This window comes from Mesoplodon mirus, assembly GCF_964341445.2.
Source record: "Mesoplodon mirus genome assembly, chromosome: 13".
NCBI classification, from domain to species: domain Eukaryota; kingdom Metazoa; phylum Chordata; class Mammalia; order Artiodactyla; family Ziphiidae; genus Mesoplodon; species Mesoplodon mirus.
The window spans coordinates 62,526,168-62,552,144 of NC_138989.1; the positions used below are offsets into that span (position 1 = coordinate 62,526,168).

The 25,977-nt window shown below is 40.3% G+C and overlaps 1 protein-coding gene across 1 annotated transcript in view; it reads right to left on the reverse strand.

Annotated features, from left to right (window-relative positions):
• PSTPIP2 (proline-serine-threonine phosphatase interacting protein 2) overlaps positions 1–25,977 on the reverse strand; it is an 82,404-nt gene that overhangs the window by 25,187 nt on the left and 31,240 nt on the right. The window contains exons 2-3 of the mRNA XM_082639982.1: positions 5,376–5,476; positions 451–528 (exon numbers count right to left, since the gene is read on the reverse strand). Of these exons, the coding sequence (XP_082496108.1) occupies positions 451–528; positions 5,376–5,476 (179 nt within the window). The remainder of the gene's footprint in view (positions 1–450; positions 529–5,375; positions 5,477–25,977) is intronic.

Here is a 25,977-nt window from a genome sequence, read left to right on the forward strand (position 1 = left end):
TGATGGAAGAATAAATAATTGTGGTAAAGAAATCTCACACTGGTTGTGAGGACTATGAGATAGTGCAAAGAGAGTCTCTTGTAGCTATCACAAACTATGGGTGTGGTTTATACACACACACATATATATATACATATAAATAAAACAAGAATACCCTCTCTATTAAACTTCTAGCATAAAATTATGTATAATTCTACCTATAAAAAGTATACATAGGAAAGGTCTTCAAGGAAAATTTAGAAAATATTAATAATGGGTTATGCTTCATAATTCATTTTAGCTTTCTTTCTATTTTTTTATATATTTTTCACAACTGGAAATTTTAAAAAAATTAAAAATTTTTTTCACCCAACACACTTCACCCTACTGGCCAGCTCTGCCTGCTTAAGTGATGGGGGCTCCTGAGTGGTATCAGCCAACCTAGAAACCAGAAAGAAATGTGGCACCTACTTGGTCTCAGACTGTCCACATGGCTTTTTCCTAGAGAGGCTGAGCAGATCTTTGCCATATTTCTCTTCAATTGATGCCCTAAGAGGAACATAAAAGAGGGTTATTAGTCCTTCTCAGGGCTGATTCTTATTTCAGACACATGGCACTTACCTTGAAGGCAAAACTGTACCCTTGACAGTAGAAGCTCAGATATGACACAGTTCTCTAAAATGTGAAACTCCCCTCTACAGAACCAGGAAGCACTGTAAAAGAAGAGTGGCCTTCATCTCTAAGGTGTTCTTCTCCAGCAAAAAGTCTCTAGTTTGAATATTAAAGCCAAACCAAGCATGGCCCCTTGACCAATTCTGGCTAGCACATTACAGAATAATTTTCAAAACTATGATCCATAATTTATATAAATAATCTATATAAATCTATATAGATATAAAATATATCTTTTTTAAGTGGAGTAAAAGATATTTCCACGAAATGCTGCAATCCTAAGGCCCACCCCTCCCATCTTCTCTAAGAGTATCCTTTAACCAACCTATAGAGTTCCTCATTCATAGTCAACTCAAATACACAGCTAAACCATACCAAAGAGAGGGGAATTTCAGAATATAAACCCTGCAGTTGGCATGTTTCACAAGAACATCTGCTTGTTACTCGGTGTGGCACAGGTCTGCGTAAAGCACAAAACATCCCCCACTTCTCCCCTTCCCCTAGCCTCATGGCCCTTTGACACCAGCTCCACTTTGTGTCCCATCCCCAGCTTTATCTAAACGATACTATCAGGTTATGGGCCTTTAAGCTCATCTACCCCCACTTTCTTCAAATTAAAAAAAAAAGTATATTATGAATACATTCTCACTGCAAAAGATTCACACAACACAAAGCCATATGGAATAAAACACAAAAAGTCTCCCTTCACGCTATCCCCCAATCCCACTCCTCTCCCCAGAGGGAGCCACTGCTAAGCTTGGTATGTACCTTTCCAGTCCTTTTTCTGCATTTACATACCTACATCTCACAAATACACAACTTTTTATGGTTACATAATTGAGATCATTCTATTATTTGCTGTTCTGTTTTTCACCTAGTAATAAATACATCGTATAGATCTTTCCTTACCAGTACATGCTAACCACCATGTTCATAATATGGAGTTTTCCACAGTTCAGGGTCACCCTATTTGTTTTTTCACTACTGCCAAAAAAAGCTAAATGAACATCCTCAGACAGATATTCATGGGCATCTCTGAGAATGTTTCTCTAGGCTAGGACTTCTGAGAAAGTGGATTTACTAGATCAGAGGAATATGTGTTTTAAATTTTGGAAAACAGTGCCAAATTGCCCTCCAAAAAAGCCTTCTCAATTTATATTCCCACCAAAAGTGTGTAAGAGTCCCATTCCCAGAAACCCTCCCCCACACTGGATATTATCATTCCTTTTTAATTATTACCAGTCTTTAGTGACAGAGGTTAAAAAAAACTCTCATTTTAATTTGCTTTTCCTTGATTTCTAGTGTGATTATGCATTTTATATATTTATTGGACATTTGTATATATTCTTCTATGAGTTACCTACTCATATCATCCCAATTTTTTAACTGAGTGTTTTGCCTTTTTCCTATTATTTTGTAGAAGTTCTTTATTATGAATATCAATACTTATTCTTACATGTTATAAAGTTTCTCCCACTCTCATCTGTCCTTTCTAAATAATGACCTTATCCATTTTGTTAAAATGATACATGCTCATTATTCAAAAATAAGGAAAAAGAAAAATACATAGAAGAAAGCAACAAACTGTCCAAAATTCCACCAACTAAAAATAATTAGTATTAACACCAGGTGATGATTGTAATGGACATTTCTTTATGCAGATACACAGGCAGGAAGGATGGACAGACAGGCATGAGTAATTTTAAAAGAATGAGACTATATTCTACATGCTATTTAAAAATAAAGCATTAAGCCTGATTTTATTTAAATTTCACAGAAGAAAAGAAAACTGAAAGGAAGCTGAAGGAATTGCTGAATTTCAAATAATTGTTTCTTTGCCACAGGAAAAATTAATTCCTAAAATATCCTCCTAAAGCTAAAAAGGAGTTTATGAAAATAATTAAGGGGATTGAGACATTAAAATATTTTAATGACCTATTTCAGTTTTAGACAGTTTCAGATGTTTGACAGCCGCCCGTGAAAGGATGAGATGATTAGCACTATCATACCTCCACCTCCTCGACAATGTTTACATTATTTTTACTTCATTTGTGTCTATAACACACGCTGTTCTCCAGTCATAATTCCCCCAGTTGTTTAGTCTTAACTATTTATGAAAATGGATGTGATGCTCACCCCTAGTCCTATTACCATAGCTTTTCCATCCCTAAGATTTGTATTTTGGTTCATTTCTTCACTTTGTGATCTTCTGGCTGAATTTCATCACTTTGTGATCTTTTGCCAAAATGACTCAGAAGGGAGGGCATCAGTATTTCCTGAGTTCTTTCATATTTGAAACCATTTTCCTGTGGCCTTCATATCTGAAATTATTATTTTTTACTTTTTATTGAAGTATAGTTGATTTACCAGGTTGTGTTACTTTTGGGCGTACAGCAAAGTGATTCAGTTATACATATACATGTATCTATATATGTTATTTTCAGATTCTTTTCCAATACAGGTTATTACAAGATATCGAATATAGTTCCCGGTGCTATACAGTAGGTACTTGTTGTTTACCTATTTTATATATAGTAGTGTGTATCTGTTAACCTCACACACCTAATTTATCCTCCCCCCACCTTTCTCCTTTGGTAACCATAAGTTTGCTTTCTATGTCTGTGAGTCTGTTTCTGTTTTGTAAATAAGTTTATTTTTATCTTTTCTAGATTCCACCTGTAAGTGTTATCATAGGATATTTGTCTTTCTCTACTTCACTTAGTATGATAATCTCTAGGTTGATCCATGTTGCCGCAAATGGCATTATTTCATTCTTTTCTACGACTGCGTAGTGTTCCATTGTATATATGTACCACAGGTTCTTTATCCATTCATCTGTTGATGGACATTTAGGTTGCTTCCATGTCTTGGCTCTTGTAAATAGTGCTGCAATGAACCCTGGGGTGCATGTATCTTTTCAAATTAGAGTTTTCGTCTCTTCCAGATATATGCTCCAGAATGGGACTGCTGGATCATACGGTAACTCAATTTTTAGTTTTTTGAGGAACCCCCATACTGTTCTCCACAGTGGCTGCACCAATTTACATCCTTACCAACAGTGTAGGAGGGTTCCCTTTTCTCCACACCCTCTCCAACATTTATTATTTGTAGACTTTTTGATGATGGTGTGGCCTTTATATCTGAATGACAACCCCGCTGGTGTAATGAATGTTCTTAAACTTTCCCTCAGAACTCTGCTGAACTTGTTCCATTGGCTTCTGTCATTGAAGAGAAACCCAAGGCCATCCGGATTCCCTGCTGCTCATTCCTATTTCAAAAACTTGGTTCATTTTTCCTAGATACTTGAAGTATTCTTTCTTTAATTAAATAACTTAACCAGGATGAATGTTAATGTTGATTCTTAAATAATCATAATCAATATTGATTACTGTGTATCAATGTTTCCTGGTTTATATGTACCCTTCAGATCTATTTAGTTCTTCTACATTCCATGAAATTTTTCCTGGATTCTCTCTCTGAATACTTTTATTATTCCCTTTTGGTAAATTTTCTACTTGGGATCAGTTACCCAGATCTTGAAGTGGCTTTGTCTATCTGTTCTTGAGTTTGGGGCCCTGGTTCTTTTTCTCTTTTTGACTTCATATCTTCCTTCCTCCCTCTCTCCCTCCTTTTCTTTGGCTGAGGTAATTTGCATGGCTGTTGCATCATTTGGGTTCATCTTGCTCCTGGTACTGTGGGCAACCCTATCTACTTGCTCTGAAACCATGCGCGTGAATTCTCTTTTATGCCCTTCTGACCTTATACATTACCTTCCCCTCACTACCACAGCTTGAGCAAGAATCCTGTGTTTTCTTGGGCCTCTACTCTTGGATTCTATTTCTAAATTTTTTGCCCGCTCCTGATAATGTAAAGTGAAACACACCTGAAACTGACTCTAGTTGTAAAAAAGGATGCATTTTGGGCTTCCCTGGTGGCACAGTGGTTGAGAGTCCGCCTGCCGATGCAGGGGACATGTGTTCATGTCCCGGTCCGGGAGGATCCCACATGCCGCGGAGCGGCTGGGCCCGTGAGCCATGGCCACTGAGCCTGCGCGTCCGGAGCCTGTGCTCCGCAACGGGAGAGGCCACAACAGTGAGAGTCCCATGTACCGCAAAGAAAAAAAAAAAGAAAAAAAAAAAAGAAAGGAAAGGAAGGGAAGAGAAGGGGAGGGGAGGGAATCCTCTAAAGCATGCCAGATCCCCCCAGACCACCATGCCCACCACCCTGCGGAGCACCCCGACTGGCCCCTGCATCTTTCCCACCACTGCAGCTCAGTGGTCTCTGAGCCAGGCTCTGCCTCGCTGTCACTGCACAGGCCCTGCTTGCCGCCCTTCCATAGACACCTGGGTGTTGCTCCACTGACCAAAGCCATCTCTTCCTCGAGTTAAGGGACACTTCAAGATCTCCTCCTCCATGAGGCTGGCCCTCTGTTTTTGCCAGTCGTCCCAAGCTCCCCTCTCCCGTGAGGTCTTTCAGTATCATACGTATCACAAAACTTAGTATTTTATTATATTTTGTTTGCTGTTTCATTCATAAATCTTCTCTCTTGAACGGCTTCCTAAGAGCTTTAGGACAAAGATATCATTTACTTCTTGGGGATCGTTCCGTAACTTTACAGCAGAGGGTTTTGTGGACCATTAAAAACAAACAAAACCACTAAACTGTCCTTGTCTGTGTGGGAGTGTTTTGTCCACCCTCTGTCTTCAGAGAGAAACAACATGTACCTTTCTTTTAAAAAGTCTTCAAACTCTTTGCAGTTCTTGCGACCATTGTTCAGATGCTGGATGATGGTCTCATAGCCAATGCTGCTGAGGATGTCTGGACTCTGGTGAGAAAAACAACACTGTGTGAGACGGGGAGTGCGGTGACGGCAGCCCCGAGGCCTGAAGCGTTGACAGGGCAGGACACGGGGAAGCTGGCCATGGGGAGTTGCTGAAACACTTAACTCCAAGGCACATGTGACCAAAAAGGACAAAATAGAAGAAGTTCAGAGTGCGTGTAGCTGTGGAAGAGTTTTTAAAATTATGAAACTATAGGGCCACGAAACAGGAAGGAAGTGACAGAGGACTGAGAGGCACATGGACGAGGGAGCTGGCTGGGCTTGCGGCCCCTCCCTGCATCCCCACATGCCCTGATCAGGCCAGGCAGGGAGCAGGAACTGAGCCTCCTTCTAGCCTTCTGCTGAGTGACCCTCTATCCCACGGGGGGAAACTCAGTTACACCACAGGTCCATTTTAACCAGGGATACACAGTGTTCACTGTGTCCTCACACCTGTCACAGAGCTTGACCCTGACATCTCTTCCCAAAGCCAAGAAGCCTGGTGTGAGGGTCGAGGGCACTGTTGGGCCAGTCCCCAGCACTGGGAGAGGGAGGCCGGCTTCCCACTGTAGCAGGAAGCTGAGCCCAGCAGCCAGCAGGCCCCGATGGGCTGGCCCCACTCTGGGGGAAAGGAATTTTTTTAAATTTTAAGCTAGCCATTTATTCTTATTTTATTCTACTACGTGCTCTGGAGTTGGAGGAAGCTGCCTGAGTCTCCCAAAGCAGTAGTCCCAGATGCAGTATATTTTAAAAATCAAAGTCCCCTCAGCTCCCCAAACCAACAAATCAGGAGCTTTAAAGAATACCCCTGAAGTGTCCCCTAATGCGGCTGGTTTCCTGGTTTCTACCCCCCAAGTGCATATAATAGGTGGTCTGATCCAGACTCCAGTCCCTTAGGGAGGTTGGTTAGGCTGCCACTGGGTGTGCGCTGGGAGCTTTGAACTGACCCAGCCCCAGCCTAGCCTCCCTACCCTCCATCTGCTGAGGAAGGTTCTTCTCTGCCATTGGGTGGGGGTGGGACCCCCTGAAGATACGTCTCTGCCCAGCCCTGGACACTAGAGAAGCAGAATTTCTCTATTCCATTTGCTGCCACTCCTCATGGCCTGGCTGAGCAGACAGGGGTCCCCGAGAGACCCAGCAGGACCAAGGCCTGAGGCTGATTTCAACCTCAGAAACCTAACTGGCCATAACTCACACTGCATTTTAAAAAGTGGATTATTATAAGTATAATACATTTTACACATGGGCATACAAATAAATCTTAGTTAGAAATACATTTAATTCTATGGGTTCTGGCTACTGTTTGAGCATAGATTTCGGCCTTGGGAAGCCTAAAGAAAGAGTCTCCACCAAAGCTTCATTTCTCCACCCACCCCCTCCACACACGGTCTTCTGTCTCAGCAGGGTAGGCTTCTAACTGCCCCCTGAAATGCAGCGCTCAGTGGCAACTCTAAGACGACGCTTACATTATCCCCTCCTGAATCCAAATTCAGCCGCTCCACCCCCAAGGTTTCTGGAAGCCTTCCCTGAGTCGCCCTAATGCTCCCTCTTCTGGGCTCTCAGACTGCCCAGCTTCTGAATTTGCTGTTTGCTACCCACCTTGTGAGTAGCCTTGTTGGCCCAATGCTACTGCAAGTTCCTGCAGCTTCTTCCAAGTCTCAGACCAGTCCTGCACACATACACACACCCCCAAAAAATTTAGCTTAAGATTATGCAAACCAAAGGTCTACAGTAAAATTCTGTGGGATGAAAATGTCTATTGTGTTCCCAGCCAGATGCATTAGAAGAGAACGATGAAAACAAAGGCTCCTGAGTGAATGAGGGAATGAATGGGTACAAAGGGTCAATGTCAATATTGGTTTGTAGACAGAAGTGCTTTGGTCTTCCCAGAGAAGTACACTTAGGTTCTCTGTTTTATGATATTCATTTGGAAAACGTGGTTTCCTTTTTCTTAATTAAGGGTGTGGACACCCTTTGAACTGGGCAGGGAGGGTGGAACTAGAACAAGATTTCCTGGAAACAAACCAAATCACCAGGCCTCCTGGCCACCAGCCTTAAAAAACCACAACTGCTGCTTCAGAGGAGTGACTGGACTCCAGAGGCAACCAAGAAAGAAAATCTCCAAAAAGAAAACAAAGAGTGCCTACCTAAGTCCCAGTGCAAAGAGGCAGGGGATTTTGCCTGGAAACTCCTTCCCATGCTACTCAGAAAGCACTGCTGAGAAGCTCTGACTGGCAGATGCAGAATAAGAGGGCCAAGGAAGAAAGAAAACTGCATGAGCACCAAGATGGCACAGCAGATTTGCCATCAAGAATGAGTATGCCAGGGCTTCCCTGGTGGTGCAGTGGTTGAGAATCTTCCTGCCGATGCAAGGGACACGGGTTCATGCCCCAGTCCGGGAAGATCCCACATGCCGCGAAGCGGCTGGGCCCGTGAGCCATGGCTGCTGAGTCTGTGCGTCCGGAGCCTGTGCTCCGCAATGGGAGAGGCCACAACAGTGAGTGGCCCGCGTACCGCAAAAAAAAAAAAAAAAAAAAAAATGAGTATGCCAAACCCATAACTCCATATCCTGCTCCACAGTAGCCCTGACTTCTGTCCCCTAGTTTTCCCATGCTGGTCTCTCCCCATCCTCCAAATGGGCAGTGTACATTTATACCTCAGGACCATTGCACATGGTTTTCCCACAGTGGGAATGGCATTTCCTCCATCTTCACTTAAATCCCACCTCTGTTTCAGGGCCACTTCAAATCCCAAGTCCTCTCTGAAATCCTCCTCAAATAGTTTGTCCTACAGTCTCCTCTTCCTCTTCAGAGTACCTGGAGTGTTTAATGACGTCTCCTCTCATTTGGCTTTTATTATATATTATTTTGTGTCATTAGTTAATATCTGTTAAAAATTAGTTAAAGCTTATCTGTATTATACCCAACCTTTATCATCCACAATAGCTCCTACATTAATGGTGCTTAAGAAATGTCTGTTAATTGTATGCCAACTACACACAAGGTACTAAAAAGTTTACAGAGTCAGCATACAATGGAGTTCTTGTAATCAAAGAGACTATCGTTCATTCTGGGAGTCAGTAAAAGACACACACATAAAACAAATGTGTATGCATAAAAAAAATGAGAGACTAAAACAGAGTATAAAACTATACAGAGAAAATATATAATGAATGAGGTGGAAAAGAGGAAAATAGGCTAGAGTCATCAGAAAAGAGAAGACATAACATTTAAATTGAGTCTTTTAAAGTGACTGGGATTCACCCGAGAAATCAGAAGACATTTCAAACCAATTGACAGTGAAGAAAACACATCAAAATTTATGAGATGCAGAAAAACAGTGCTTTTTCTACAGGGAATTTTCCTCTAGGGAAAATCTTCCTATAGGGAAATTTGTAGCTCCAAATGCTAATATTAGAAAAGAAACAAAGTTTTTAAAATTAATGATCTAAGCTTTCATTTTATGGAACTACGAAAATAAGAACAAATTTAAATTTGCAGTAACTAGAAGAAAGGAAATAAAAATAGTAGAACACAATGAAATACAATAGAAATGGCCAAACAGGGACTTCCCTGGTGGTCCAGTGGCTAAGGCTTCATGCTCCCAATGCAGGGGGCCCGGGTTCGATCCCTGGTCAGGGAACTAGATCCCACATGCCGCAACTAAGAGTTCACATGCCACAACTAAAGATTCTGCATGCCACAACTAAAGATTCCACATGCTGCAACAAAGATCCCATGTGCCACAACCAAGACCCAGTGCAGCCAAATAAATAAAAATAAATTAATTTTTTAAAAAGATAAATGGACAAACAATAAAGAAGATTAATGAAAAGCTTAATAAAATCAGAAAACCTATAGCTGGGTTGACCAAAAAACAAGAGAGACAGAAAGAAAAAACACAAATTATCAATGTCCTCAGTCTGACAAAGGACATCTACAGAAACCTAGAGCTAACAACTTAATGGTGAAAAGGAGGAAATAAAGCAAGAAAAAGATAAAGAACACACTTGTTGGAAAGGAAATAGTAAAACTGCCTTTATTTTCAAACAACATGATTGTGTTCACAGAAATTTACCCCTCAAAATGACTAGAACTAATAAATTTAACAGCATTGCAGGGCACAAAGTCAATACACAGAAATCAATTACATTTCTATATACCAGTAGCAAAAAATAATTAAACATCATTTAAATGGCATTAAGAATATAAAATATTCAGGAATAAATGCTTAAAAGGTTACACAATACAAGATTTCTTCACTGAAAATTACAAGGTTTTGCTGAAAGAAATGAAAATAAAGGTAGGGGGCTTCCCTGGTGGCGCAGTGGTTGGGAGTCCGCCTGCCGATGCAGGGGACACGGGTTCGTGCCCCGGTCTGGGAAGGTCCCACATGCCGTGGAGCGGCTGAGCCGGTGAGCCATGGCCACTGAGCCTGCGCGTCCAGAGCCTGTGCTCCGCAACGGGAGAGGCCGCAACACTGAGAGGCCCGCATACCACAAAAAAAAAAAAAAAAAAAAAAAAAGAAAAGAAAAGTAGACCATGTTTGTGGATTGAAAGAGTAAATATTGTTAAAATATCAATTTTCTCCAAATTGATCTACAGATTCAACACAATCCCATGAAAATCCCAAAAGTCTTTTCTGTAGAAATTTGCCAGTTAGCCTAAAATTTATATGGAATTAAAGGACCTAGAATAAAAAGTTTTTTTAAAAGAAGAAAGAGCTGGAGAATTCATACCACCTGACTTCAAAACTTGCAGGGAAGTTATAGTAGTCCAAACAGTACAGTACTGATCTGAGGACAGACAAGTAGATCAATGGAACAGAATACAACCTAGGAATAGACTCATGTCAATTGACTTTCCAAAAGGTGTCAAAGCCATTCAGTGGGAGAAATGACAGTCTTTTCCACATGTGGTCCTGAGACAACTGCATAAAGCTGGGGAGAGAAGAGTCTTTGCTCACTGCCCCCACTGCTCCCACTGCACACAATGCACACACAATTAATGTGCGATGGGTCACAGACTCAGGTGCAAAACCAAAATATAAAGTTTGGGTTAATTAGTATAGGCAAATACCTTTGAGGCCTTGAGGCAGGAAAAGATTTCCTAGAGAGGATACAAAAAATACGAACTGCTGAAGAAAAAACTGAAAAACTGGACTTCATCAAAATTAGAAACCTCTGCTCATCAAAGGAGATTATTAAGAAAATCAAATGGCAAGCCACATGCTGGGAGAAGATATTCACAATACATATGTCCGTCAAAGGACTTGTGGGCTTTCCTGGTGGCGTAGTGGTTGAGAGTCCGCCTGCCGATGCAGGGGACGCGGGTTTGTACCCCGATCCGGGAAGATCCCACGTGCCACGGAGCGGCTGGGCCCGTGAGCCATGGCCGCTGAGCCTGCACGTCCAGAGCCTATGCTCCGCAATGGGAGAGGCTGCGACAGTGAGAGGCCCGCGTACCGCAAAAAAAAAAAAAAAAGGACTTGTAACCAGAACATATAAATAACTTCAAATTAATAAAAATATAAGCAACCCAATAAAAACTGGGCATAATACTTGAACTTCATAAACACTTCATAAAAGACATTCCTTTGGCCAAAAATCTCATGAAAAGTTGCTTAACATGACAGGGAAATTCAAATTAAAGTCACAGTGATATCTACTTCACGCCCACTAGAACAGCTGAAATTAAAAAGTCAACATTGAATGTAAGCAAGGATGTTGAACTATCAGAACTCTCATTCTGGGAGTGTGAAAATGGTACAATCATTTTGAAAAACTGGGAATTTCTCAAAAAGCTAAACATGTACATATCATATGACCCAAAGTTCTACTCCAAAGCATTTACCCAAGTGAAAGAAAAACATATGTCCACAAAAAGACCTCTGCAAGAAGGTTCATAGGACTTTTATTCACCATAGCCCCAAACTGGAAACAACCCAATGCCTAACAGTCGATGGATGATAAACAGTGTGTGGTATATTCATACAATGGAATACTACACAGCAATAAAAAGGAAAGAACTACTGACACTGAAACAACATGGATGAATCTCAGAAACATTATGCTAATGAAAGATGCTAGATGCAAAACGTATTTACTGCATGATCCCGTTTATATGAAGTTCTAGGACAGGAAAGCAGTTCTAGGACTTACTTCTATGGTAAAAGAAGTAAGAATAGTGACTGCCTGAGTCAGGGGAGAAATTGAGGGTGGACTGGGAAGAGCCATGAGGGAACTTCCTGGAATGATGGAAACACATCCAATCAAGATCTTTCCATAGAGGTGTGAGTTGTACAGGAATATGCAGTTTTCAAAACTCGATCTGTGTGCTTCATCTTATGTAAATTACACCTCAAAAAATTAAAAGCCAAAAAAAATTGATTAGGAGTCAGAAGAATAATGGGAGGGAGGCAGTCACTAGAAGGAAGAGAGGAAGCTAAGCCTTGAAAATGGATCTGGTCTTAGAGTCCCGGGTGAGGCAGGGAGATGAAAAAGAAGGAAGGGCAGATCCACCCACCCAGCAACCTCCCAAAGACCCAGAATGTAAGGTTTAATAATGCTCAAATTATAAAGAGGTAAATAGCATTCAAGTTTTCATCAGTGGATTAGTATTTTAACCATAAAGCCACTTAAGGGACTTCCCTGGTGGTCCAGTGGTTAAGAATCCACCTTCCAATGCAGGGGACACAGGTTCAATCCCTGGTCAGGGAACTAAGATCCCACATGCCGCGGGGCAACTAAGCCCATGTGCCGCAACTACTGAGCCCGCGCACCACAACTACTGAGCCCACGCGCTCTGGAGCCCGCATGCCTCAGCTAGAGAGAAGCCTGCACGCTGCAACGAAGATCCTGGGTGCCGCAACTAAGACCCAATGCAGCCAAATAAATAAATTAATTTAAAAAATAAATAAAGCCACTTAAATTTCTTTAAGACAAAAATTTTGCCAGGTCCAGTAATGAGCACATGTGTGCCACAGCCAGGAGATGTGTGATCCAAAGAATAATAAAAACAGTCTTGCTGTGATGCCAGCGGCCAGTCCAGACCAGGTAGCGTTGTGGGTTCAGAGAAGGCAATCTCCGTGGGCTGCCTGGTGGAGCATAACTCCACTGCCGCCAGCTCCCCCAACCCACCCCTAACACTCAGGTCTGGTCTCCCTCAGTTCAGGCACATGTACTCCTCCTACCTGCCCAGCCCTGAGGCTCATGTTGCAGGGGCCTCTGAGAACTTGTTTCCAGAGACCTTTTCTACCATGTGGCCACTAGGCAGAAGGGGAAGGCAGAGGGGAAGCAAAAGATACCTGCAGCCGCCAAAGCCATCATCAGAATTATGGTGCTACCACCAGAGCAGCCCCACATCCAGTTCTGTGCTGCACCTCACGTCCATCCTATCATGGCATCTGCTACACGGTTTCAGTTTCTCTAGATGTGGGCTCCAAGGACCACCTGTGCCAGAATCACCCAAGCAGCTTGGTAAACAGGCAGTCCCCCAGGTCTCACCCGAGACCTGCTGATTCTGAACCCTGGGTGGGGGAGTCTCCACTTCTTACACTCTTCCAAGGACTGTAATGCCGTTTAAGAACTGCTGCCATAGAAATTACAAAAGACGATAGAACGAACAATCATGGCTCCTGCTTTGAGGAAAGCAGGAAACTTGCACGTGAAACTAGAAAACACAGCAGAATGGAGCAGGAAAGAATGACTGTTAGTAAATGCAGGGGAGAAGAGGCCAGGGAAGACTCTCCATGGTTTGCATTTGATTTTATAACCTCCAATTTTGAGTAAAAAATGCAAATTGGCATTGGTGCCCTTTGGAAGCCCAGAGAGCCCCCTTAGAATGGGGAGAAGGCACTGACTTTGCATGACACACAAAGGTTGAGTTTGTTTGAAGACTGGCCATGGGATATGTTAATGTACTGTACTTTGCATTAAAGGACCACAGTATGCTCCATATAAACACAGTGAGAAAGGAGCTATTTCCACGTTTACAGCTGGAGAAAATAAGACACAAGGAAAAGAAGTTCTCCTTATCACTTCCTCCAACCACAATGAAAGATCTGAACTCTCAACCAAGAATATTATTCAAATCTCCATTATTTATTAAAAGCTATATGGCAGGGGCTTCCCTGGTGGCGCAGTGGTTGAGAGTCTGCCTGCCGATGCAGGGGACATGGGTTCGTGGCCCGGTCCAGGAAGATCCCACATGCCGTGGAGAGGCTAGGCCCATGAGCCATGGCCGCTGAGCCTGCGCGTCCAGAGCCTGTGCTCCGCAACGGGAGAGGCCACAACAGTGAGAGGCCTGCATACCGCCAAAAAAAAAAAAAAAAAGCTATATGGCAACAGAAGACTTGGGATAAAGACCAAGGACTTCATTTTACCTCCCTCTGTTCTCAACATTGATCTTTGTTTCCTATCTCTTTTACTGGAAGAGGTAAAACCAAATGGATCGAACTCACCTTATCTGTAAATATGGATTGATTATTGTTAATTAATATTAATATTCGGGCTAATATACAGTGAATGTTTGCTGTGTTCCAAATAGCATACCAAGTATTTTGCATGGGACATTTTGCTTAATTCTTATAACAATCCTATGACATAAGTATAATTATTATCTTCATTTTACAGGACAAGAAACTGTGGCTCTGTACTCTGAAACCACTCGACCACACAGCTTCTCTTGTTTGAGGATAAGAACCAAATCTAACTTTTTGCCAGTTAGCCTACTTCCCTACGGTTCTAAATGGGACATATGCAGCCTTTAACGCCACACTTGGGTTTGAGCCCTGGTTCTACCACACAAGCTATGTGACTTGGAGCTAAGTAGCTCAATCCCTCCTTACTAGACTATAAAATGGGGATATTGGAAGGACCAAATGAGATAATGTGCTTTGAGTTTACCAAGTGCTTCACAAACTAAAGGAATTAAGGCAGACACATCAAGATTTCTCAAGACCAGGCCACATAAACAAAAAAGCATATGTGTTTGAACAATACAATTTTTTTTTTCACTGAAAGCATACAACAGTGAAATAAATGTAGCTGTTAGCTATTCAAAAGTAAGTATGTCGTCATCTGAGGAAGCAGCTGGAAAGGTGTCAGGGATACCTCAGCAAAGGATATGGAAACTGCCATTTTCAGGCAGGAAAAACCTAGTCAAAGTCACTACAATGGTTATGCCCTTAAGCCTTCTCTTAAGCAATAATAATGGATTGTGAAGGCAAGAATAAGACCCCACCCCAGTTCCCATGCCAGCCTTGTTCTACGAGCCCACAGCCCCAGCTCCTTCTAGACTGGATCCACACTTGACATTTTCACATGTCTAAGTGTCCCTCCTGTCAAGTCAGCAGGTCAATTACAAAGGCAACTCTACTCAACTGAAAATACTTTAAGTGAAAGATAAACCTGAGAAAGTGTGCATGCAAAAGCTCCACATAAGGAAAATAAATGACTAGAAGGATGTGCACCCAAATGTTGAAAGCAATTCTCTTCTTAGCATGCTTCCGTATTTTTTACATTTTCTATAATATCCTTACATTGCTTTTATAATCTGAAGTCTTTCTCCCTACGTCCATCCCTTAAAGATGGCAAATTGAAGTCTTGTTTCTCTCTCATCTGTTCCCAGGCCCCACTAAAATAAAAAATGATCCACAGCAACAGCAGAAAATAGGAAAGGGCCCAATGAGGAAGGTGCACATTTGTAGGAATTTCTGTAATATAAAAAACAGATAGGACTAGATGGGCAGGGGTCAGAAGCCAGTATTCCAAACTACACAAAACAGAAGAAAGTCCACAAACATTCCCAGCAAAGCCCTAGAAAATCACAAGCTCAAATCAGCAGGGGCTGAAACTGGAGCAGCCATGGAAATACTGGGAGGGTGTCTGTAGGACACCGGGAACCCAGCCAGTGCCCTGCCCCAGAGCAGCTAACTCTGACTTTTGTACCAGAGCCACAGCTGGTGAGGACTCCACCCTGCAGCAGGCTCCTCACAAGGGCATAAAGACCAGAACAGCAATGGGGTGCTGTCCCTAAGCACCGACAAAGCTTGCACACTAAAAATTGAAGGAAAAAAAGGTTCTGCACAATTCTCAAGTCCTGTAAATGCCCTCCACATCCAGGGTAACACCTTTCCCACTTTCTTACTCCAGACAGAGGCAAAAATATCAGGAATTGTCATTAGTTTTAGATTATATAATTATCTACTTTGAAAACCAGAGATTGTCAAGTGAAAAGCTAGGAACTGAATTAAATATTTGTTTAAAAATCAACAGTTTTCTTATATATCACTAATAACCACTTAAAATGTAGTTTAAAATACAAAATCCTATTCATAATGCCAATAAAACCTATAAAATACCTAGGAATAAGCCTTTTTGAAGGAAAACTATAAAACATTACTAAAAAAACACAAAGATCTCAAAACATTTAGAAATATACCCTAGTCCAAGATGGGAAAGTCCAATATTGGAAAGATTCAATTCTCCCCACATAAACCTATCAAGTTAAAATAATTTCAGTCAAGGGACGTCCCTGGTGGTGCAGTGGTTAAGAATCCGCCTGCCAATGCAGAGGACACAGATTCGAGCCCTGGTCCAGGAAGATCCCACATGTCACGGAGCAACTAAGCCCGTGCGCCACAACTACTGAGACCGCGTGCCATGACTACTGAAGCCCATGCGCCTAGAGCCCGTGCTCCGCAACAGGAGAAGCCACCACAGTGAGAAGACTGTACACCACAACAAAGAGTAGCCCCCACTCACTGCAACTAGAGAAAGCCCACACACAGCAATGAAGACCCAGTGCAGTCCAAAATAAATAAATAAATTTCTAAATAACAATAATTTCAGTCAAAATCTTAATGGAATTTCTTTTTAAATTTAAGTTCATTCTAAAACCAACCTAATATGACCCAGAAATCCCACTACTGGGCATATACCCTGAGAAAACCATAATTCAAAAAGAGTCAAGTACCACAATGTTCATTGCAGCTCTATTTACAATAGCCAGGACATGAAAGCAACCTAAGTGTCCATCAACAGATGAATGGATAAAGAAGATGTGGCACATATATACAATAGAATATTACTCAGCCATAAAAAGAAATGAAATTGAGTTATTTGTAGTGAGGTGGATGGACCTAGAGTCTGTCATACAGAGTGAAGTAAGTCAGAAAGAGAAAAACAAATACCATATGCTAACACATATATATGGAATCTAAAATTTAAAAAAAAAAAAAAGGTTCTGAAGAACCTAGGGGCAGGACAGGTATAAAGACACAGATGTAGAGAATGGACTTGAGGACACAGGGAGGGGGAAGGGTAAGCTGGGACGAAGTGAGAGAGTGGCATGGACATATATACACTATCAAATGTAAAATAGATAGTAGTGGGAAGCAGCCACATAGTACAGGGAGATCAGCTTGGTGCTTTGTGACCACCTAGAGGGGTGGGATAGGGAGGTTGGGAGGGAGACGCAAGCAGGAGGAGATATGGGGATATACGTATACATATAGCTGAGACAGGCCAATTTCCTTAGAAGAAACAGTAATCAAGGAGCAGAAAAAAGCAACAGAACTGGATGTTTTCACAGGAGAATGGAACTCTACCGAATCTTCAGGGAAAAAAACATATTCCTAAGGTCCATAAATTGATCGGGAATGAAAGACAATGTATTAATTCACTTTATAAAGCAAGTATAAAACAATACTTAAACTTGACAGAGTATAAAAAAAGAAACTTACTAATATCATTTATGAATATTAATCAAAAAGTACTAAATAAAATATTAGCAAAAAAAAATCCATTACCACATTAAGAAGAGACTATACCATGACTGAGTGGGACTTACTCCAAGAATGAAAATTTGGTTGAATATGAGGAAATTTATTAACCTAATAAATCATTTTAATAAATCAGAATGAAAAATCATCTGGAGAGCTACATGTAAAAGAATAAAATTAGAACATTCTCTAACACCAGATACAAAAATAAACTTAAGATGGACTGAAGACCTAAATGTAAGACCAGAAACTATAAAACTCCTAGAGGAGGGTGGGAGGGAGGGAGACACAAGAGGGAAGCGATATGGGGATATATGTATATGTATAGCTGATTCACTTTGTTATAAAGCAGAAACTAACACACCATTGGAAAGCAATCATACTCCAATAAAGATGTTAAAAAAGAAAGAAAATAAGAAAAAAAAAAGAAATACAAGAAGACAGCAAATGCCAACACCACAATTCTTCCTCAGGAATTTGTCATCTTGTCTGTCATCTTAAAGGGTGCCCTATTATACCATTCACATGCTGTATATTTGTTAGTCCTACTTTACAGAACATCACAATGCTTCTTTTGTTCTTTTATTATCTTATATATATATTTGGCATTAAATTTGATATCATGAAAAATAAATAAATAAAAATAAAAATAAACAAATGGGACCTAACTTAAAAGCTTTTGCATGGCAAAGGAAACCATCAACAAAACCAAAAGACAACCTACTGAGTGGGAGAAAATATTTGTAAATGATATGACCAATAAGGGGTCAATATCCAACATATATAAACAGTTCATACAACTCAACATCAAACAAAAAAAAAACCCGATTAAAAAATGGGCAGAAGAACTGAATAGACATTTTTCCAAAGAGGAAATACAGATGGCCTACATGAAAAGATGCTCAACATTGCTAATCATCAGGGAAATGCAAATCAAAACCACAATGAGATATCACCTCACACCTGTCAGAATGGCCATCATCAAAAAGAACACAAATACGGGCTTCCCTGGTGGCGCAGTGGTTGAGAGTCCGCCTGCCGATGCAGGGGATACGGGTTCGTGCCCCGGTCTGGGAGGATCCCATATGCCGCGGAGCGGCTGGGCCCGTGAGCCATGGCCGCTGGGCCTGTGCGTCCGGAGCCTGTGCTCCACAGCGGGAGAGGCCACAACAGTGAGAGGCCCGCATACCGCAAAAAGAAAAAAAAAAAAAAAAAAAAGAACACAAATAACAAATGTTGGCAAGGATGTGCAGAAAAGGGAACACTTGTACACTGTTGGTGGGAACACAAATTGGTGCAGCTACTGTGGAAAACAGTATGGAGATTTCTCAAGAAACCAAAAATTGGGCTTCCCTGGTGGCACAGTAGTTGAGAGTCCACCTGCCGATGCAGGGGACGCGGGTTTGTGCCCTGGTCTGGGAGGATCCCACATGCCGCGGAGCTGCTGGGCCCATGGGCCATGGCCGCTGAGCCTGCACGTCCGGGGCCTGTGCTCCACAACAGGAGAGGCCACAGCAGTGAGAGGCCCACATACCGCAAAAAAAAAGAGAAACCAAAAACTGACCCAGCAATTCCGCTCCTGGGTATATATATGAAAAAACACTAAAACACTAAGTCAAAAAGATACACGCACCCCACTGTTTCTAGCAGCATTATTTACAATTGCTAAGATATGGAAGCAACCTAAGTGTCCATCAACAGAAGAATGGATATAGATGATGTAATAAACACACACACACACACACACAAAGCAAAATATTACTCAGCCATAAAAAAGAATGAAAATTTTCTATGTGCAGCAATGTGGATGGACTTGGAGGGCATTATGCTAAGTGAAATAAGTCAGAGAAAGACTAATACTGTATGATACCACTTATACAGTTATATATGGAATCTAAAAAATACAACAAACTAGTTAATATAACAAAAAAGCAGACTCACAGATACAGAGAGCAAACTAGTGGTTACCAGTGTGGAGAGGGAACAGGAGATGGGCAATTCGGAGATAGGGGTTGGGAGGTACAAATTATTAGGTATAGAACGGGTTGCAGGGATGTGTTGTGCAGTCCGGGGAATATAACCAATATTTTGCAATGGCTATAGATGCAGCATAACCTTTGGGAACTGTGGATCACTATGTTGTGCATCTGTAAATTGTATGGCATTATACAACATCTATACTTCAATAAAAAATAAAATTAAAAAAAAAAAAGAAAATCATGACTTTCTCCATAGATGTAGGCTGAATAATGGACCCCAAAGATACCTAGGTCTTAATCCCTGGACTCCATGAATTTTATCTTTTATGGAAAAAGAGTCTTTGCAGATATGATTAAGTTAAGGATACTGAAATAGGGAGATTATCCTGGATTAGCTGGGTGGGCCCTAAATGCAATCACAAATGTTCTTCTAAGAGAGAAGCAGAGGGAGATTGACACAGAATAGGAAAAAGCATGTGACCATGGAGGCAAGATTGAGTGATGTGACCACAAGCCAAGAAACTCCAACAGCCACCAGAAGCTGGAAAAGATGAGGAATTGATTCTCTCCTAGAACTTCCAGAGGGAGTGTGTCCCTGCTGATACTTTGATTCCATCTCAATGAAACTGATTTGGGACTTCTGAACTCCAGGACTGTAAGAGAATACATTTCTGTTGTCTTAAGCCAACAAGTTTGTGGTGATTTGTTACAGTAGTCTCAGGAAAGTAATGTAAGGCCAAAAAAGATTTTGACAGTATTCAACACCCATTTCTGATTTTAAAAGAAAGTCGAGAAAATAGGAATTGATGGTACGCTCTTAAGATGAATATACTGAATATATATTCATGCCCATATCTCCACTACGTTATACTGGAGGTATTAACCAATACAATTTGAGAAGATAAATCAATTAGAAGCATAAGAGTAGGAAAAGAAATAAAACCATCTTTACTTGCAGATAATATAATACAAATAGAAAGATTCTGTCATTAAAATGTCCATTCTTAGTTAATTTTAAAATGCAATGCTGGGGAATTTCCTGGTGGTCCAGTGGTTAGCACTCGGTGCTTTCACTGCAGGGGCCCTGGTCCAGGAACTAAGAACCCTTGAGCCACACAGTGCGGCCAAAGAAACACAACATAATATTATCCAAATAAAAATACCAACAAGTAATTTTTTACGTAGTAAACAAAGTTCATACGGAAAACATAAAAATACAAAAATAGCAAGGAAAAAACTGACAAAAGTTATGAGGGAAGCCAGCCCTACCAGACATTTAAACATATTATAAATGCTGCATAATTAAAACAGTGTGGTACTGGTGCATAAATAGTCAAGCAGACCAGTGGAATGGCATATAAAGTCCAGAAATAGACCCAAGTACACAGGGAAATTTAATATATGCTAAAGGTAGCTTCTCACATCACTGGGGCAAAAAATGGAATTTTTCATAAGTGGTTCTGGACAACTGTTAGCCACTTAGAAAATGATAAAAATAGATGCAAACCGCATACTATATACAAGAAATTCAAAATAGATCAGAGATCTTAACGGAAAAACATTAAACCATACAAGTACTAGAAGTAAATATTCAAAAAGGTTTTCTAATCATAACTTAAAATCCAACTGCAATAAAAGTTTCATAAATTTGATCACCTAGGTTATTCCCTGGCAGTCCAGTGGTTAGGACTCCACACTCCCACAGCAGGGGGCATGGGTTTGATCTCTGGATGAGGAACAAAGATTCTGCAGCATGGCCAAAAAAAAAAAAAAAGAAAGAAAAAGAAAAAAATTTGATCACCTAAAAATAAAAACTTTTCATAGCAAAAATAAGAATTAAGACACACCTCTTGGGCTTCCCTGGTGGCACAGTGGTTGAGAGTCCGCCTGCCGATGCAGGGGACACGGGTTTGTGCCCCAGTCTGGGAAGATCCCACGTGCCGCGGAGCGGCTGGGCCCGTGATCCATGGCCGCTGAGTCTGCACGTCTGGAGCCTGTGCTCCGCAACAGGAGAGACTACAACAGTGAGAGGCCAGCGTACCGCAAAAAACAAAAAACAAAAAACAAAAAGACACACCTCTTAGAGAGCCTCATCCACCAGAGGGCAGACAGCAGAAGCAAGAAGAACTACAATCCTGAAGCCTGTGGAACTAAAACCACATTCACAGAAAGATAGACAAGATGAAAAGGCAGAGAGCTATGTACCAGATGAAGGAAAAAGATAAAACCCCAGAAAAACAACTAAATGAAGTGGAGATAAGCAACCTTCCAGAAAAAGAATTCAGAATAATGATAGTGAAGATGATCCAGGACCTCAGAAAAAGAATGGAGGCAAAGATCGGGAAGATGCAAGAAATGTTTAACAAAGACCTAGAAGAATGAAAGAACAAACAAACAGAGATGAACAATACAATAACTAAAATGAAAACTACACTAGAAGGAATTGATAGCAGAATAACTGAGGCAGAAGAATGGATACGTGACCTGGAAGACAAAATGGTGGAATTCACTGCCATGGAACAGAATAAAGAAAAAAGAATGAAAAGAAATGAAGACAGCCTAAGAGACCTCTGGGACAACATTAAACGCAACAACATTCACATTATAGGGGTCTCAGAAGGAGAAGAGAGAGAGAAGGACCAGAGAAAATATTAGAAGAAATTATAGTCGAACACTTCCCTAATGTGGGAAAGAAAATGGCCACCCAAGTCCAGGAAGCGCAGCGAGTCCCATACAGGATAAACCCAAGGAGAAACACGCCGAGACACATATTAATCAAATTGGCAAAAATGAAAGACAAAGAAAAATTATTGAAAGCAGAAAGGGAAAAATGACAAATAACATACAAGAGAACTCCCATGAGGTTAACAGCTGATTTCTCAGCAGAAACTCTACAAGCCAGAAGGGAGTGGCATGATATACTTAAAGTGATGAAAGGGAAGAACCTACAACCAAGATTACTCTACCCGGCAAGGATCTCATTCAGATTTGATAGTGAACTCAAAAGCTTTACAGACAAGCAAAAGCTAACAGAATTCAGTACCACCAAACCAGTTCTACAACAAATGCTAAAGGAACTTCTCTAAGTGGGAAACACAAGAGAAGAAAAGGACCTACAAAACAAACCCAAAACAATTTTGAAAATGGTCATAGGAACATATATATTGATAATTACCTTAAACGTGAATGGATTAAATGCTCCAACCAAAAGACACAGGCTTGCTGAATGGATACAGAAACAAGACCCATATATATGCTGTCTACAAGAGACCCACTTCAGACCTAGGGACACATACGGACTGAAGGTGAGGTGATAGAAAAAGATATTCCATGAAAATGGAAATCAAAAGAAAGCTGGAGTAGCAATACTCATATCAGATAAAACAGAGGTTAAAATATAGAATGTTATAAGAGACAAGGAAGGACAGTACATGATGATCAAGGGATCAATCCAAGAAGATATAACAATTATAAATATATATGCACCCAAAACATAGGAGCACCTCAATACATAAGGCAACTGCTAACAGATATACAAGAGGAAATCGACAGTAATACAATAATAGTGGGGGATTTTAACATCTCACTTGCACCAATGGACAGATCAACCAAAATGAAAATATATAAGGAAACAGAAGCTTTAAATGACACAATAGACCAGATAGATTAATTGATATTTATAGGACATTCCATCCAAAAACAGCAGATTACACTTTCTTCTCAAGTGCACACAGAATATTCTCCAGAATAGATCACATCTTGGGTCACAAATCAAGCCTCAATAAATTTAAGAAAATTGAAATCATATCAAGCATCTTTTCTGACCACAACACAATGAGATTAGAAGTGAATTACAAGGAAAAAAACGTAAAAACCACAAACACATGGAGGCTAAACAATACATTACTAAATAACCAAGAGATCACTGAAGAAATCAAAGAGGAAATCAGAAAATACCTACAGACAAATGACAATGAAAACACGATGATCCAAAACCTATGGGATGCATCAAAAGCAGTTCTAAGAGGGAAGTTTATAGCTATACAAGCCTACCTCAAGAAACAAGAAAAATCTCAAATGAACAATCTAACCTTACACTTAAAGGGACTAGAGAAAGAAGAACAAACAAAACCCAAAGTTAGTAGAAGGAAAGAAATCGTAAAGATCAGAGCAGAAATAAATGAAATAGAAACAAAGAAAACAATAGCAAAGATCAATAAAACTAAAAGCTGGTTCTTTGAGAAGATAACCAAAATTGATAAACCATTAGCCAGACTCATCAAGAAAAAGCCAGAGAGGACTCAAATCAATAAAATTAGAAATGAAAAAGGAGAAGGTACAACAGACACTGCAGAAATACAAAGCATCCTAAGAGACTACTACAAGCAATTCTATACCAATATATTGGACAGCCTAGAAGAAATGGACAAATTCTTAAGAAAGGTATAAACTTCCAAGACTGAACCAGGAAGAAATAGAAAATATGAACAGACCAATCACAAATCATGAAATTGAAACTGTGATTAAAAACCTTCCAACAAACAAAAGTCCAGGACCACATGGCTTCACAGGTGAATTCTATCAAACATTTAGAGAAGAGCTAACACCATCCTTCTCAAACTCTTCCAAAAAATTGCAAAGGAAGGAACACTCCCAAACTCATTCTATGAGGCCACCATCACCCTGATACCAAAACCAGCAAAGATACTACAAAAAAAGAAAATTACAGACCAATATCACTGATGAATATAGATGCAAAAATCCTCAACAAAATACTAGCAAACAGAATCCAACAACACATTAAAAGGATCATACACCATGATCAAGTGGGATTTATCCCAGGGATGCAAGGATTCTTCAATATGCGCAAATCAATCAATGTGATACACCATATTAACAAATTGAAGAATAAAATCCATATGATCATCTCAATAGATGCAGAAAAGGCTTCTGACAAAATTCAACACCCATTTATGATAAAAGTTCTACAGAAAGTGGCATAGAGGGAACCTACTTCAACATAATAAAGGCCATATATGACAAACCCACAGCAAACATCATTCTCAATGGTGAAAAACTGAAAGCATTTTCTCTAAGATCAGGATCAAGACAAGGATGTCCACTCTCACCACTAGTATTCAACATAGTTTTGGAAGTCCTACCCACGGCAATAAGAGAAGAAAAAGAAATAAAGGAATACAAATTGGAAAAGAAGAAGTAAAACTGTCAGTGTTTGCAGATGACATGATACTATACATAGAGAATCCTAAAAATGCCACCAGAAAACTACTAGAGCTAATCAATGAATTTGATAAAGTTGCAGGATAGAAAATTAATGCACAGAAATTTCTTGCATTCCTATACACTAATGATGAAAAATCTGAAAGAGAAATTGAGGAAACATTCCCATTTCCCATTGCAACAAAAAGAATAAAATACCTAGGAATAAACCTACCTAGGGAGACAAAAGACCTGTATTCAGAAAGCTATAAGACACTGATGAAAGAAATTAAAGATACCAACAGGTGGAGAGATATACCATGTTCTTGGATTGGAAGAATCAATATTGTGAAAATGACTATACTACCCAAAGCAATCTACAGGTTCAATGCGATCCCTATCAAATTACCAATGGCATTTTTAACAGAACTAGAACAAAAAATCTTAAAATTTGTATGGAGACACAGAAGACCCCAAATAGCCAAAGCAGTCTTGAGGGAAAAAAACAGAGCTGGAGGAATCAGACTCCCTGACTTCAGACTATACTACAAAGCTACAGTCATCAAGACAATATGGACTGGCACAAAAACAGAAACATAGATCAATGGAACAAGATAGAAAGCCCAGAGGTATACCCACGCACCTATGGTCAACTAATCTATGACAAAGGAGGCAAGGATATACAATGGAGAAAAGACAGTCTCTTCAATAAGTGGTGCTGGGAAAACTGGACAGCTACATGGAAAAGAATGAAATTAGAACACTCCCTAACACCATACACAAAAATAAACTCAAAATGGATTAAAGACCTAAATGTAAGACTGGACACTATAAAACTCTTAGAGGAAAACATAGGAAGAACACTCTTTGACATAAATCACAGCAAGATCTTTTTTGATCCACATCCTACAGTAATGGAAATAAAAACATAAATAAACAAATGGGACCTAATGAAACTTCAAAGCTTTTGCACAGCAAAGGAAACCATAAACAAGACAAAAAGACAACCCTCAGAATGGGAGAAAATAGTTGCAAACAAATCAACGGACAACGGATTAATCTCCAAAATATATAAACAGCTCATGCAGCTCAATATTAAAGAAACAAACAACCCAATGCAAAAATGGGCTGAAGACCTAAATAGACATTTCTCCAAAGAAGACATACAGATGGCCAAGAAGCACATGAAAAGCTGCTCAACATCACTAATTACTAGAGAAATGCAAATCAAAACTACAATGAGGTATCACCTCACACCAGTTAGAATGGGTATCATCAGAAAATCTACAAACAACAAATGCTGGAGAGGGTGTGGAGAAAAGGGAACACTCTTGCACTGTTGGTGGGAATGTAAAGTGATACAGCCACTATGGAGAACAGTATGGAGGTTCCTAAAAAAACTAAAAATAGAATTACCATATGATCCAGCAATCCCACTACTGGGCATATACCCAGAGAAAACCATAATTCAAAAAGACACATACACCCCAATGTTCATTGCAGCACTATTTACAATAGCCAGGT